The sequence below is a fragment of the Exophiala oligosperma genome (assembly GCF_000835515.1).
Source record: "Exophiala oligosperma strain CBS 72588 unplaced genomic scaffold supercont1.52, whole genome shotgun sequence".
Lineage (NCBI taxonomy): Eukaryota > Fungi > Ascomycota > Eurotiomycetes > Chaetothyriales > Herpotrichiellaceae > Exophiala > Exophiala oligosperma.
The window spans coordinates 1-13138 of NW_015622869.1; the positions used below are offsets into that span (position 1 = coordinate 1).

General features: G+C 52.0%; 3 protein-coding genes across 3 annotated transcripts; 2 read left to right on the forward strand and 1 right to left on the reverse strand.

The window, feature by feature from the left end:
• Positions 1–4724: 4724 nt before the first annotated feature.
• On the reverse strand, positions 4725–5441 carry PV06_11692 (uncharacterized protein; the record flags this gene model as incomplete). The annotated part of the gene is made up of 4 exons (XM_016413403.1): positions 4725–5102; positions 5175–5216; positions 5286–5341; positions 5408–5441. The coding sequence occupies 4 exons, from the start codon at positions 5439–5441 to the stop codon at positions 4725–4727; spliced, it is 510 nt and encodes a 169-aa protein (XP_016256209.1).
• Positions 5442–7808: 2367 nt separating this feature from the next.
• Positions 7809–9609, forward strand: PV06_11693 (uncharacterized protein; the record flags this gene model as incomplete). Its single annotated transcript, XM_016413404.1, has 4 exons — positions 7809–7913; positions 7978–8088; positions 8178–8356; positions 8421–9609. The coding sequence occupies 4 exons, from the start codon at positions 7809–7811 to the stop codon at positions 9607–9609; spliced, it is 1584 nt and encodes a 527-aa protein (XP_016256210.1).
• A 973-nt stretch (positions 9610–10582) lies between these two features.
• On the forward strand, positions 10583–12707 carry PV06_11694 (uncharacterized protein; the record flags this gene model as incomplete). The annotated part of the gene is made up of 5 exons (XM_016413405.1): positions 10583–10849; positions 10923–11223; positions 11286–11395; positions 11482–11894; positions 11948–12707. 5 exons carry the CDS (start codon positions 10583–10585, stop codon positions 12705–12707), a joined length of 1851 nt encoding a protein of 616 aa, XP_016256211.1.
• Between the last annotated feature and the right edge of the window lie 431 nt (positions 12708–13138).

The following is a 13138-nucleotide window of genomic DNA, read 5'->3' on the forward strand; positions in this document are numbered from 1 at the left end:
CCTGCCATCGCCGACAGTCTAGCGATATACTGGAGTCTTGATGATCTACTGACGGATATCAGCACAGCGCAGGGCGACTTCCAGAACATCCATGCTTCAATCCAAGAGGCCGTTCGACACGCTCTAGAGAAGGCGGAGAAGTTCATTCGCAAAATGGACGAGAACATCTTGTACTATGTGGCGACCGTCTTGGATCCACGTATCAAGACGTCGTTGATCGCAGCGCACATGAACAGTGTCGATGTGACGTTGATCGTGTCACAGGTCCGAGACTTTCTTAAGACCGAATATCCGTTTCGTTTCAGTCTTCAACCTGAACCTCAACAACCGCCAGGGATGCCAGATTCGTTGTGGAAAACTTTGAAACGGTTGCAGCCGGGAGTCGGGGTCCAGATGTCCGACATCGACAGGTATCTTGATTCTGCAGCAGTTAGCTGGTCACAGAGCTGTGTAGAAGATGGCAACGCTGACTGGGCGCTCAAGTGGTGGAAGGCCAATGCCTTCGAGTTCCCGTCAATGGCACGCGCAGCCCGTGACTATTTAGCGGTTCCTGCTACGGAGGTCGGCGTGGAACGTGTGTTTAGTGGAGCTAGAGACGTCCTAGGTCTCCGACGACAGTCGATGAGCGCTGACACCATGCGCTCGTTGGTCCTGCTTAAGGGCCACTATGATTCTCGCATGTAGATATGAGAAAAAAAGTGAAGTGTAAACTGGTGGAGCAGGAGACATGATTTGCCGTAGAGTTAATTGAACTGGGGCAGATTCTGTTAGATTCACACACAACTCGACGGCGACGGCGAGGATTGAATGAGGATGCGACACGACAAAAATCTGGTTATTTCCATTCAGGAAATGACGAGCATCCACCCTCCCTTTCCTGCGACCCACATGTGTGAATATTCGTGAATATTCACGAATATTGCGAATACGAATAGAGTCCATATTCGTATTCACATTTATTCGCCAAGACTTATTCATATTCGTCTTTATTCGTGAATATTCACATTATTCGTATTCATTTCGGAGCCCTAGTTGTGATATGAGGCTCAACCAACTATCGCGACATTTATGAAAGTCTCATGGAATCATTCCGCATACTTGGAAATTGTAGGGAAGCTTCTAGTATGTCACTTCGATGTATATATACTTCTACTTCCTTAGGAAGTAGAAGTAGAATAAGGATCAATCTACGCTTCCACTGCCATAATCCACAACACCATCCAGTCATATCATCCAGACACTAGCAAGTCAAATGCAGCACCAATGTCTCCTTCAGAAACTCATCAACAGCCATCCACTCTTACGAGGCTGCTCAGTCTTCGTTTTACCGTACAGCCATCAAGTTACGGCCTACTAGCCTTTCTTTGTTGTCAATATTTTACCTTAGGGCTAGTTACTGACACATCCTACGTTCTCATGATCATCACCACTGAGTAACAATGATTTTGTCCCAAGTTCATGAGCCCCTCCACTCAGCATGGGAAGCTATGGAGAGCATCTCTACAAGCATTTTTTGACCCTACATACCGACCCTGTGTATTACGAGACGAGGCAAAGGACTGATGCTGTTACCTTCCAGCCATTCACTTTAAAATCTGCAACCTGGGAAGGACAAAAAAATCCTCGAGCGTGGCAACGGATTTTGCCATATTCAGTACCGTCATTGGTAAGTAGGGACGTCGAGAAGTTCACATAGCGCCACGCGAAGGCCTCACCGGTCGGAAGGCCATGACTCCCGTTCCTGCCTCAATCACTGCCCGCAAAAAATGATCGAATTTAGGGTCAACTGAGTCAGGTAGTCCTATACAATCGGTATCAGAGTCGAGAAAGACCGAATACTTGACTCCGATCCTTATCTTCGCAACGATCCACCGTGTAAAGTCATGTCCCACTTGTGCCCTCCACAGGCAGTCATGTCCGCCAGCTGCAGACCCCTAAACTACACAGCTATGCCAATCCCAAGCCTCAATTGAATTCTTCGTGAGATTCAAGACGACAGGATTGCTGCCTCCTTGCCTGCTAGTAGCCCGCATCCTCGACCTATAGTTCTACGTATGCAGAACCTTCAGAGGGACTATCTGGGGGCGTTGTTGGTGAAAACTTCTTGTATGCCTGCGTAACCTGGTCCCAGGTATAGTTGATAGGTTGACCGTCGTGGGGCGTGATACTGATCACAATCTCATCGGCAGAATAGTGTGAGAATGCCCTGGCTCCAGCAAGTTGAGATAGAATTACCCTCCAAAAGGTACGTGCCGTCGCACCGATTGTGAAAACTTCTGCCGTTTGCGATTTCATGATCTGGTTTGCTTTCCACTGGGAAGTGAACTGCTTTGCGACCATTTGTGCTTCGTTTATAACATTATCGATGCAAGGTGTTGGAAGCATACTGAAATGTCGGATATCGACCAAAATATTAATGGCGTCGTGAATGGGAATCGCTGCGGACGGAGGTGGAGTAGGCCGAAATGCTCCCAGTCGTGAGATACTATCGTAGAGAGTGTCTTTGAAGGTCACTGTAGGGGGACACCATAGTAGCCTACTCTTGGATTCACGAGTCGAACACATGCACAACCTGCTCGAGGAATCTTTTTTCACTGTACTCTTTCTTCCAGGCAGTTTTCGTACACCATCGAACGGCATCGGCCCACTCTGTACCACATGAAGTAGAGAGACTGTCAATCTTGGTTTGTAGAAACTCAACAAAACTCCATTTCAACGGTGCAAAATTATCTTTATAACCATTTTCCTTTGCCGTGGAGAAGAGATCTTGATAACTAAGACTCGGCTGAGGACGTGGATTCTGCCTGATAATGGTGACGACTACCGCCAACAGAGAAAATGACACCCGATTTCGACAAAATGCTAACATCCTTATCCATTTTACAGCACACCGTAACCGTGATTTATGTATATGGGGACTAAACTGTCACAGACAACGGAACCAGAAAATAGAAACACGGACCTCTTTGAAGATACCGCCCGACACTGCGCCCTCGTACTTTAGTGGATAGGCATTGTATCTAGCTATAGTATTTATGTTAGGAATAGCCTACGAGGACATCACACCGACGCTGATGGGAGTTTCCACAGGGGCCAACTGCTCAAACTGATCAATCCGCAAGGCACGCAGGTCATTGATTCGTGGACCCTTGTGTTCCGTGGTGCTACAGGCGTTGAGGACCTGGAGACCCCCAGTAAGAGCTTTATATGGGACGATCCATAGTACTAGATACAATAATACCGGCAAAGGCTGTCGTACGGAGGATACTTGCTTAGCTTCCTGATCGTGCTCTTATTGGCATGAGCCTGATTCTTCCTTTTGGCCTCTTCACGACGACCTCCGTGTCGTGCCCACCACCGATCCGCCCATGGAAATAGGCGCCTTGTTGCAAAAATTGGCCAGGTCGCCAAACACGACCTGTGCCTCAGGTGACGACATAGCTTTGGCGACGTCCTCGGCCTTGTCCCAGATCAGGACTGCCTGGAGAGCGTAGGGGATTCGCCCCCCATCGGCGCCCGAGTCGGGGCTGAATTCGACCGCTTCCCAGCCCTTGAGGCCATACTGGCCAAACTTTTCCTGGACCATGGGCATGTGGGTTTGGAGGTAGTAGGTCGTATCTAATTTGAGGTCTTCGTCGTTGGGATAAAAGACGACGACGTGGTATGGCATTTTGGCCAGGGGAGAGTATAGAGTAAGAACTGAATATTGGCTGAAAGATCTTCGTATGTAGGTGTTTTCTTGAGTGGATCAGAGTAACTCTGGCGATCGAAAAGGTCGAGAGACAGTCGAGATAGGATGAGGATGTCTGAACACCGCGGAATGTCGCTGCGGTGGGTCGTGCTCTTACCTGCGAAACCAAAAGTGAACTGAGGCTGGGGAAAGAGAATAGAGATAATGGGTTCAGAAAGTGGTACTTCCGAGAGTTGTGGTCAGTCAGTCATGGCTCACGGATTGTCTTGTTCCCTGGTATTTCACCTGTGCAATAACGTGACCTTTAGAGCGTCAATTGGGGCACCGATCTGCCTAGCTACTGGTCTGAAGAAGCTCGAGAAGCTGGACCCGAAGCATCGCGGCCGTCCACTCTCTGAGTCGAGTATCAGCCGGGACCAAACCAGACCAAACTATACAATACGATACTGTTCAGCGATCCATTCCCGACATTTCCACGATGTACTCCGGACATGAAAGCGTCATTTGTCATCTATACGAGCGATGCTATTGCCAAAGATCCAGGCTGCGTAACCAGGGAAGCTGGGGCCGAGACAGGATCCCCTCGCACGTGGTCGGGATTGAAGCTTGGAGGCGAATCGACCTCAACATACAGGACCCAGCCGACCACGTTCTAAGAATTCTGCCCAGTCGACGAGCCTTGGACTCCCGTGGGTCCGCGTAATTTGTCTGTTTCGACGGGGAGAGATGCCTACTGGCCGGCGCGGTATGGAGATGGACTGGACCTGGATTGAACAGGCTCGACTATCCAAAGTAGGCGACCTCTCTAGAGAGGCAGGGAAAATGCCGTCGACACGGGCAACAGGGTTTCGAGGGATCATCGATACCTCTAGGCCTGGCCAGGTACGCGTTTTCTCCCCTGGTGCGCTCGTGCTAGACCCTCTTATCGAATCTGACTGAGACGGCTGAAATCGTGTAACCGATCTCGATCCATACCTACAGCTATTCTATCTGACCGAGGCAAGATGATGATGCCGACTGTTGGACCGGCTTCCTAGAACTTCATGTCGACCTCTGGAAAAGTCGGAAAGACACTACGGATATTGCCCTCGAAAAAGTCACTGTAAGCCTTGAGCCCGCACAATTTCCACTGGCTTTCATCCACCTTCTCGTAGAAGAACTGCAACATACCCTGACCGTGCGCTTTCGCCGTCTCTTGCGCGGTGTCGATGTCGAATTTGACGTGCCCGGCTCGAATCTGTCGCCATGCCGTCGCCTTGGTCGAGGACAATTTGCGCACCTTGGACGCCACCAGGAGATGCTGGGTCTTGACACCTCGATCGCCCAGCATATCGGTGCTGTTGCACATGGCCACGTAGGCTTCGGGGGTCATGTTGTCATCTTTGAATCCATAAACTTCGGTGTAGTCGAGCTAGGCAATCAAAAGAGTCAGTCCTAGGTCGGGTCCCAAAATGGAAGAGGGCAGCATTGGAAGGTGGTTTACCGAGAATTTGGGAGCGAGGATCGAGAGGAGCAGGTTCCAGTCCTGTCATGCAGGCTGCAGTCAGTATTTCGGCTCTCTTGTCCGCATCGAAGCCCGCGATTTGTTCCATACCTTGGTGTCAAAGGCGCGGGCCCAGTCGAATGTAATCTCTTCCCATGCAACGTAGTCTGAAGATCAAGGTGTGGTGATTAGTTTTATAAGCGAAGAAGCTGAAGGAACCAGTGTACGCTCACCTCCGAGGGTGATGTCGGACTGGATTGTTGCCATGATGACTCTGAAGGCTTCTTGAAGGTATCTAAGGACGGGCTGGTGTAGCCGTATGGTGGATGGTTACGTGACACGCCCTTGACTGAGGGAAGGATTCGTTAATGAATGCTTCCTCTAGCGATCTCCAAGAAGACAGGACCTAGACTTGAAAAAGGTCAGTACTGGAGGTAGCAATATTAATACCGACACCGGCTCGACTATCCCTGTGCCTTGTGTAGATTTGTATGTATGTAAATCTATGAATTTGTCATCCTGGCCCATCCAGGGTTTCTTCGGAGATGAAGATGAATCCTCTTGACCCCTGACCCCGACAGAGTACGCCCGTGGCCAGCTTGGTCATCTTGTCCCACATTACATATGGACCCACCGGCTTCAGGGTGTTATGTACGTCCAGTGATCGGTGTTGTGATATGAGGCTCAACCGACTTATCATGGCATTGACAAAAGCTTTATGGAATCATTCCGCATGCTTGGAAATTGTAAGGAAGCTTCTACTATGTTGCTTCAGTGTATATATACTCCTACTTCCTGAGGAAATAGATGGAAGAATAAGGAACAATATATGATTCGACTGCCATGATTCATAACAATCGGCATGGACTGAGCCTTCCGAGTTCGTTCCGATGAGTCCAGTGATACTGCTGAAGCGTCTCCCGTCCTCGAACTGGACGAGGCATGCCAGATACCCTACACGGCGGATGATTCACGACTCGGTACATATTGTCCTCTATTTGGTCATGGATCCTCCGTCAACAGGAAGTGCCACTCCCTGGATATACGAGGCCTTGTTACTGCACATGAATACTGTGGCATCGGCCAACTCCTCGACCTCACCTACGCGTTCCATCGGCACCTTCATCCGGATAAAGATCCGTTTGAAGTCTTCAGGCTCTTTATCCCAGGCGGGTGTCTTGGTCGTCCCCGGCAGCACCGTATTAACTCGGATCTTGTACGACGCATAGTCGAGCGCATCTGAGCGCGTCTGTGCAATGACGCCGCCCTTGGATGCATTGTACGCCGACATGGCCGGTACCGGCACCAGACCCAGGACCGATCCGGTATTGACGATGGCGCCTCGTTGGGCACGGACGGGGGCGATCCCACCGTACACGTCCGAGTCGAGCTCCTGAGTCTTCATGATCTTCAACTCTTCGCGGGTGCACAGGAAAACGCCGCGCAGGTTTACGGCGATGGTACGATCAAACTCCTCGACCGTCAGGTCGGCCGTGGCCTTGTAGCATCCAATGCCGGCATTGTTGACGGCGTAATCGATGCGGCCAAACTCAGCTTTGATCTTCTGAAACACTGACACGACTTGGTCCTCTTGAGAGATGTCCAGCGTGAAGACGGCTAAGTTGATACTCCGGTTCTTGGATTCCTGGAGCAGTGTCTCGCGAGTGGCAGCCAGACCTGCTGAATTGAGGTCCAACAGCGCGATATTGGTGACTCCCGCTCGCACAAAGGAGCGGGCAATGCCGACACCGATGCCTGAGTCTGTTAGAAGATTCTCTGTTGCACTGGGTAAAAAGGGACAACAACTCACCAGATGCTGCCCCAGAGACAACGGCGACTCCTGGCAGATCATCGCGAACCCAGTTGTTTGAGACCATTCTCCCTTCGCTTTGTTTTTTTCGGTTCTGTTACGATGGTGAATATTATCTGCGGATGTTACACTTCTTCTTTTCTGTGTCTGTCTGGTGGTAACGTCATATGAAAATCGTTCTCTAGACCGGCCGTTCCCCGATTAAGTGACCCTCCACTCTCGGTTATCTGGCGCTTTTCATCGCTGGGAAGGCAAAAGCCATCCATACCGTCGTCTCCGAGAGCCAAACGCTGCATTGGCATGCCTCCAACCCCTCGCGGTAACCTCGGAGCATGTGTTTAAGAACTCGATGCTTGGGACTGGGGATCGCAGTGCAAATCTCGACTCTTTCTTGATTCCGATCACGGGATAGAGGGTCGTTTGGTGTGGCTCGGGATGATTACGTACCATGCAACATCATGGGCCTGATTCGCAGTCTCATCTTCCGGGGTCAAACAGACCAAAATGGTCATTCCACCAGAGTCAAATGAGCCTTGCCCGGAACTGCAACGAAAGGTGAAGGAAGGGGCTGCTGTCGGTTCAGTGGTTCAGCCTCCGTTGCGGGGTTGACTGAGACCTTTGCATCCGGCGATTATGGGAAGGAAGCTGGCCACTGAGCGTTCTCTTCATATTGTATCATGCTATATTAGATATTGACCTCAGCATCAGACTTTGGACGCGATGCATTTCCCTTGGCCAAAGCATTCATGATTGATACCTGTACTGGTCGTTGATGACCCTCGCTTTCCCCAAACAGAGTTACCGACCAGAAAGGACATACTGTCATGATCTTTTCACTCTCATTAGCGTTCCCAAGTGAACGTTTACCGTTTGGTGTGTCCCTGATGCAACTGGCCGTGGTCTGTTTAGTTCTTGCGATCTTGCTGAGGGTAAGCAGACAGATTGCCCCGTGCAATCAATACAAGTATAGGACCCTTGCTGACAGCACTCCAGATAGTTCAAGGTGTCTATATCCATCCATTAAAGAATGTTCCAGGCCCTCTATTGGCCAAGATCTCCTCCATTTCTGTCTATCTGGCCAACCTGAAAGGCGTTCGAAGTCACGTAAGTGGATGTGCGACACCATTCAATCCCGGTGCAGGGACACCTCAATTGCAAGCAAGTGAGCTGACACTTATTCGACGAGGGAATAGACACTGCTCAATCTCCACGACAAATATGGACCATATGTCCGTGTTGGTCCTAATGAGGTGTCCATCTCCGACCCCGAAATGTACCGAAAGATCTATACCCGCGGAGCCAGCATCAAGGAGGACTCGTTCTATTCTTCAACCCGACTCACGCCGCCAAACGAGAACATCTTCAGTATGAGGTACGTGTGATCGCCATTTTCATTGACCACGTACCGTCCAGACTGACATGCTGCCCACTTGTAGAAACAAAGCCCAGCACGCCGCTCGACGCAAGATGGAAAACGACCCATACTCTCTCCAGGCCATTAACCAACATGAACCGGTCATCTGGAACAAGGCCCATATCTTCCTAAAACGAATCATCTCCGAGGCCGCCGCATCGTCGTCTCACAGTGTCGATGTGCATCCACTATGTGGCTTATTCAGCCTCGAAGTCATCTGTCAAGTCGCCTTTGACAATGATCTTGACGCCGAGTCGACAGCCCCGGGGCTCAACTTCCTCCACGCCATGAGTCAAGCAGCGATGATCACGCCCTTGACCGACACCTTTCCCCTCCTAGCGCATACAAAGCTGAGCGAGTCCTTGCCCGGCATCATTGGCAAGGCATTCAGCCAGCGGCGACAGTGGGAAGAGACCACGCGAGCCATCTACACGTCGTTTAAGCGCCAGTCAGAACAGACCGGACGGGGTGGCAAAGAGAAATTTCTCGCCTCGCCGTTCGTCCACAAAATCGACGACTTTTTGGGTCGTCGACTCACCGAAGACGAGGGCCTGGAGGAAGCCATGGGCCTGGCCTTTGCCGGCAGCGGCACCACGTCCACCACGATCGTCTATATTCTCTACCACCTCTCGCGACCGGAAAATCGAGCCATGCAACTTCGACTGCGCGAGGAGCTCTGCTCTCCCGACGGGTCCGCGGCCAGTGTCACTGATTTACCCTATCTCAATGCTGTGATCAAGGAAGCCATGCGCCTGAATCCCTCGTTGATGGGGACCTTGCCCCGAATTCTGACCACGACGGTCGTGGCAGACACCGACGACGACCACGTCCAAGCCGGGACCAAACACAAACCTCTGGTTTTCCCCCCCGGGACACGGATCGCGATGCAGAACTATGTCCACCACCGGAACCCCAAGGTCTATCCCGATCCGCATTCGTTCAACCCGGACCGATGGCTTGGGACGACGGGATCGTCGAGCGCGGCGGAAAAAGCATTTACACCCTACAGCCTAGGGCCAAGGAACTGCATCGGACAGAATCTGGCCAATCTGGAGCTCCGGGTTGCCACGGCGCTGCTGTTCCGTAACCTCGATTTCCGGCTCAATCCAACGATGAGGGAGGAAGACATGGAGATGGAAGATCGGTTTGCCGCCTTGGTTCGAGGCGGGAAGCTATTGCTTGACGTGGAGAGATTATCTCCTGCGGCGTGAATCCTTGTAACATGACGGAGATGGTCTCTTTCGCAACCTGATAACCTTGCAATCTGTCAGCCTGGAGCCATAGCCGACTTTCAACCCGAGCGACGAGCTAAAGCACAGCCTAGATGCTTAGCTCGGATCGCCAACCAGTCAAACTCCCCTCATCCGAGTCCTGGTGCAGCGGAGAGGTGATTTTTCGGACAAGCTCTGGAGTGCATGTACATGGTAGTCAAGTCCGGGATAGTTGGAGACCCAGAGCCTGTGGAAAAAAGCGCCTTCGAAGTGGAACAAGAGCGAAGGGGTTGCTTCTCTCCACAAAGCCGGTCCTGTGATCGCGAATATACCCAGATCCAGACCATGTCTGTAAGCCGCTAGCATTGGAGTCTCGTCCCGTTCGATAGCCGCTTGTCTAGACAAACCTTGGTCTTTACCAAAAAGGAGACCAGGCTCCCAGGATCGATCTGGTCGTGTCCTCGGTCCTGGTTTCGAGGCCAGTGCTGCACTGCTTCCTGAGCCCCCCGGTGTCTTTTCTTCTCTCCCCCCCGCCTTCTTAGCTTCGCCCTTCTTGGTTTCCGACATGGGACCTAGAGACATCCAGAGGGAGAAAAGAGCGGGTCCCTCTCCGTGGGGTTTGATGGGTGCATACGCTTGATACCATGCCTCGCGCGTCGCCCGGGGTAAACTATTCACGCGACTTTATCGGGTATGTAGGGGCTTTGTAGATTGCAGGAGGACAAGAAAGCTCTCGAGATTCAAGTTCCAAAGACTCTAGATCCATTTGACGCTGTCGCCGCCGCGGAGATATATCCGTCGCTCGCCTATCTCTCTTCCTTGTGGCAGAGGCCGCTGTGGTATTTTTTTCATCTATATACTTGCAAGCAGACATATTGAGCTCTGAAGCAACTACCTACCTACTTACCTCCTTATCCTTCTCCTCCCTCTGTTCCCCTTTTCGCGCCATCTATTCCACGCTGCAGACGAAAAAATGTCCGGCTCTCAGCAGCAGTCCGACTCCATGGCGATGAAGTTTGAAGAGCCCGTCATTTCGACTGAGCCCCATAAAAAGGACGAGATGGGTGTCCAGCTGAAACACCTCGAGATGAATGACTCTCATACCGACGCGCTCGGTAATCTCGTCTATGTGAATGATGAAGAAGAACCGGAATTGCATTTCCGCACTTGGATTGCACTGGCCTCTGTCGGCCTCGTCCTTTGCGGTCAGGGCATTGCGTTCCAAGGGCCTCCGACCGTGGTAAGTCCTTCGAGACGATTCTATTCATGTTCTGCTGCCGTCTTGAGGAGACAGAATCGTTAACGGCACAAAGCTATCCTTCATCGGCGCCGACCTGGGAAACCCCGCCGCGCAAACCTGGATCGTCAATGCCATGAGTCTCGTCCAGGCGGTGCTCGGCCCCTTGATCGCCTCCGCCTCGGATGTATTCCAAGTCCGCAAACCTATCCTGGTCGCTTCCTGTCTATTGGCCTTGATCGGCTCAGGAATTGCACCTGGTTCAACAGACATCTACAGACTTATTGGGGCCCAGGCATTGCTGGGAGTGGGCATGTCTGCTGTTCCCCTCAGCTACGTCGTTCCCAGCGAGATATTGCCCCGAAGATGGAGGCCGTGTAAGAATTCTCTTTTGTTCTTCTTCTTCTTCTTCTCTTTGATTCTAATGGTGGTGACACAGTGGCTCAAGCGGCGGCGGCGGTCATCGCAGCTCTCACAGCTATGATGGGGCCTCTGTCCATAGGCGCCTTGACTAAACGCAACCCGCATAATGGATGGAGACAATTTTATGTGAGTTCTCTCTTCTGGACTTTCATGCAAAGACTTGATGCAATGAGAAGATGGGAGAGTCCATTAACTTACACCACCGCCCTCAGTGGATCATGTTCGCCATCTGGGGCGCTGGCGCCGTAGGTATCTTCTTCGGCTACCGACCTCCCAAGCGGCATACTCGCATGGATCACCTCTCGTTCTGGCAAAAGGTCGTCCATCTTGATCTCCCCGGTATGGCACTGCTGGTCATCGGCTTGACCTTGTTCTCGGTTGGCCTCAGTCTCGGTGGTGGTCTCTATTCTTGGTCGAATGCCCGGACCATCTCTACCATTGTCGTCGGTTTCGTCGTCTTGGTAGCCTTTGGTCTCTACGAGTGGAAAGGCACCGATCATGGCGTGCTGAGCCACGACCTGTTCCGCGGCGGCAAGAGTCAAGGCCGGAACTACGCCATCCTCAACGGTCTGATGGTCATTGAGGCCGTTCTGGGCTTCCCCTTTATCGTTTTCTACTCCATTATGTCAGTCTTGCCCTTCTAACCCCCTTCTCATTCTTCGCTCTCCCTCTTCCCAGGTCTAATACCTCATCAATCAGGACCAACATGCTCTTCACTACCAATCCTTTTATGATCGCCGTCCGACTACTCCCCTACTGGGGCTTCTTCCTGCTGAGCTGTCCGGTCTGGGGCTTCTTGAGCTCCAAGTTCCGGACGATCCGCGAGCCCCTATTCTTTGGATACTTCTTGTTCACGGCGGGCAATATTGGTCTGGCCACGATCCAGCCTGGTGACAATGCGAATCAACTGGCCTTTGCTGCTTTGGCCGGAATCGGCTTCGGATCTCCACTGATTCTGATCATCGCGGGGGTCCAATTGTCCACGCCGCACCATTTGATTGCGACCGCAACGGCCGTGACCAACTCGGCTCGCGCGGTGGGCGGCGTCATTTTCACCGCGGGGTATGGTGCAGCTCTCGCCAACCGACTCGCGTCCAAGCTCCCGGCGTACGTAGCAGAAGCAGGAGGCAAAGCCGGCCTGGCTCCCGATGCGCTGCCCGCCTTCATCGGCGGCATTTCTACGTACAATGAGACTATGCTGGGAGGCGTTGCCGGCGTAACCCCCACCGCCATCAGCCAAGGCTTCTTGGCGCAGCAGCATGCTTGGGCCGATTCGCTTCGTGTGGTGCCCGTCATCGCTGCCCCCTTTGGTGCGGTGGCCTGCTTTGGCTGTCTGCTCCTAGGTGATTTGAAGAAGACCATGACTTACCGAGTTGATGCTCCCGTGGAGGACTTGCACGCGAAGAACCACCACCGGGAGACGGTCACACCTGCTTAGGATAGGCAGCGACATGCGGAGAGGGTGCGTTTGGATGGACTGTACAGGTCAAATGAAGGTGATGGCGGTATTGTGAACAGCAGACTTCAAATCCTTTGTCGCCATTCGGGCTTGACCCGGTTTGGTTGCTTGCCTCTCGTGATTCCCGTACGACAAGGAAGCATTCCTCTGTAAATAGTGTCGTTCTTGGTATGGAGGCATCGTCGATCACTCAGGCATTCTGGAATGCTCCAATTCGATCCTCATATGTATACTCGAGGGACCATAGTTTCACTCCAAGCCCGTCATAATAACAATGACCTCCCAATCTTCCTGCTCTCTCTGTGTCTCTCGTCGACTACAGGAGGTGGATCTCTGGCGAGAATGATCAGCCCATCGTGGCAAGCCGATCACGAGATTTGCGGGCTTTTACTCACAACCAAGGCAGGTCT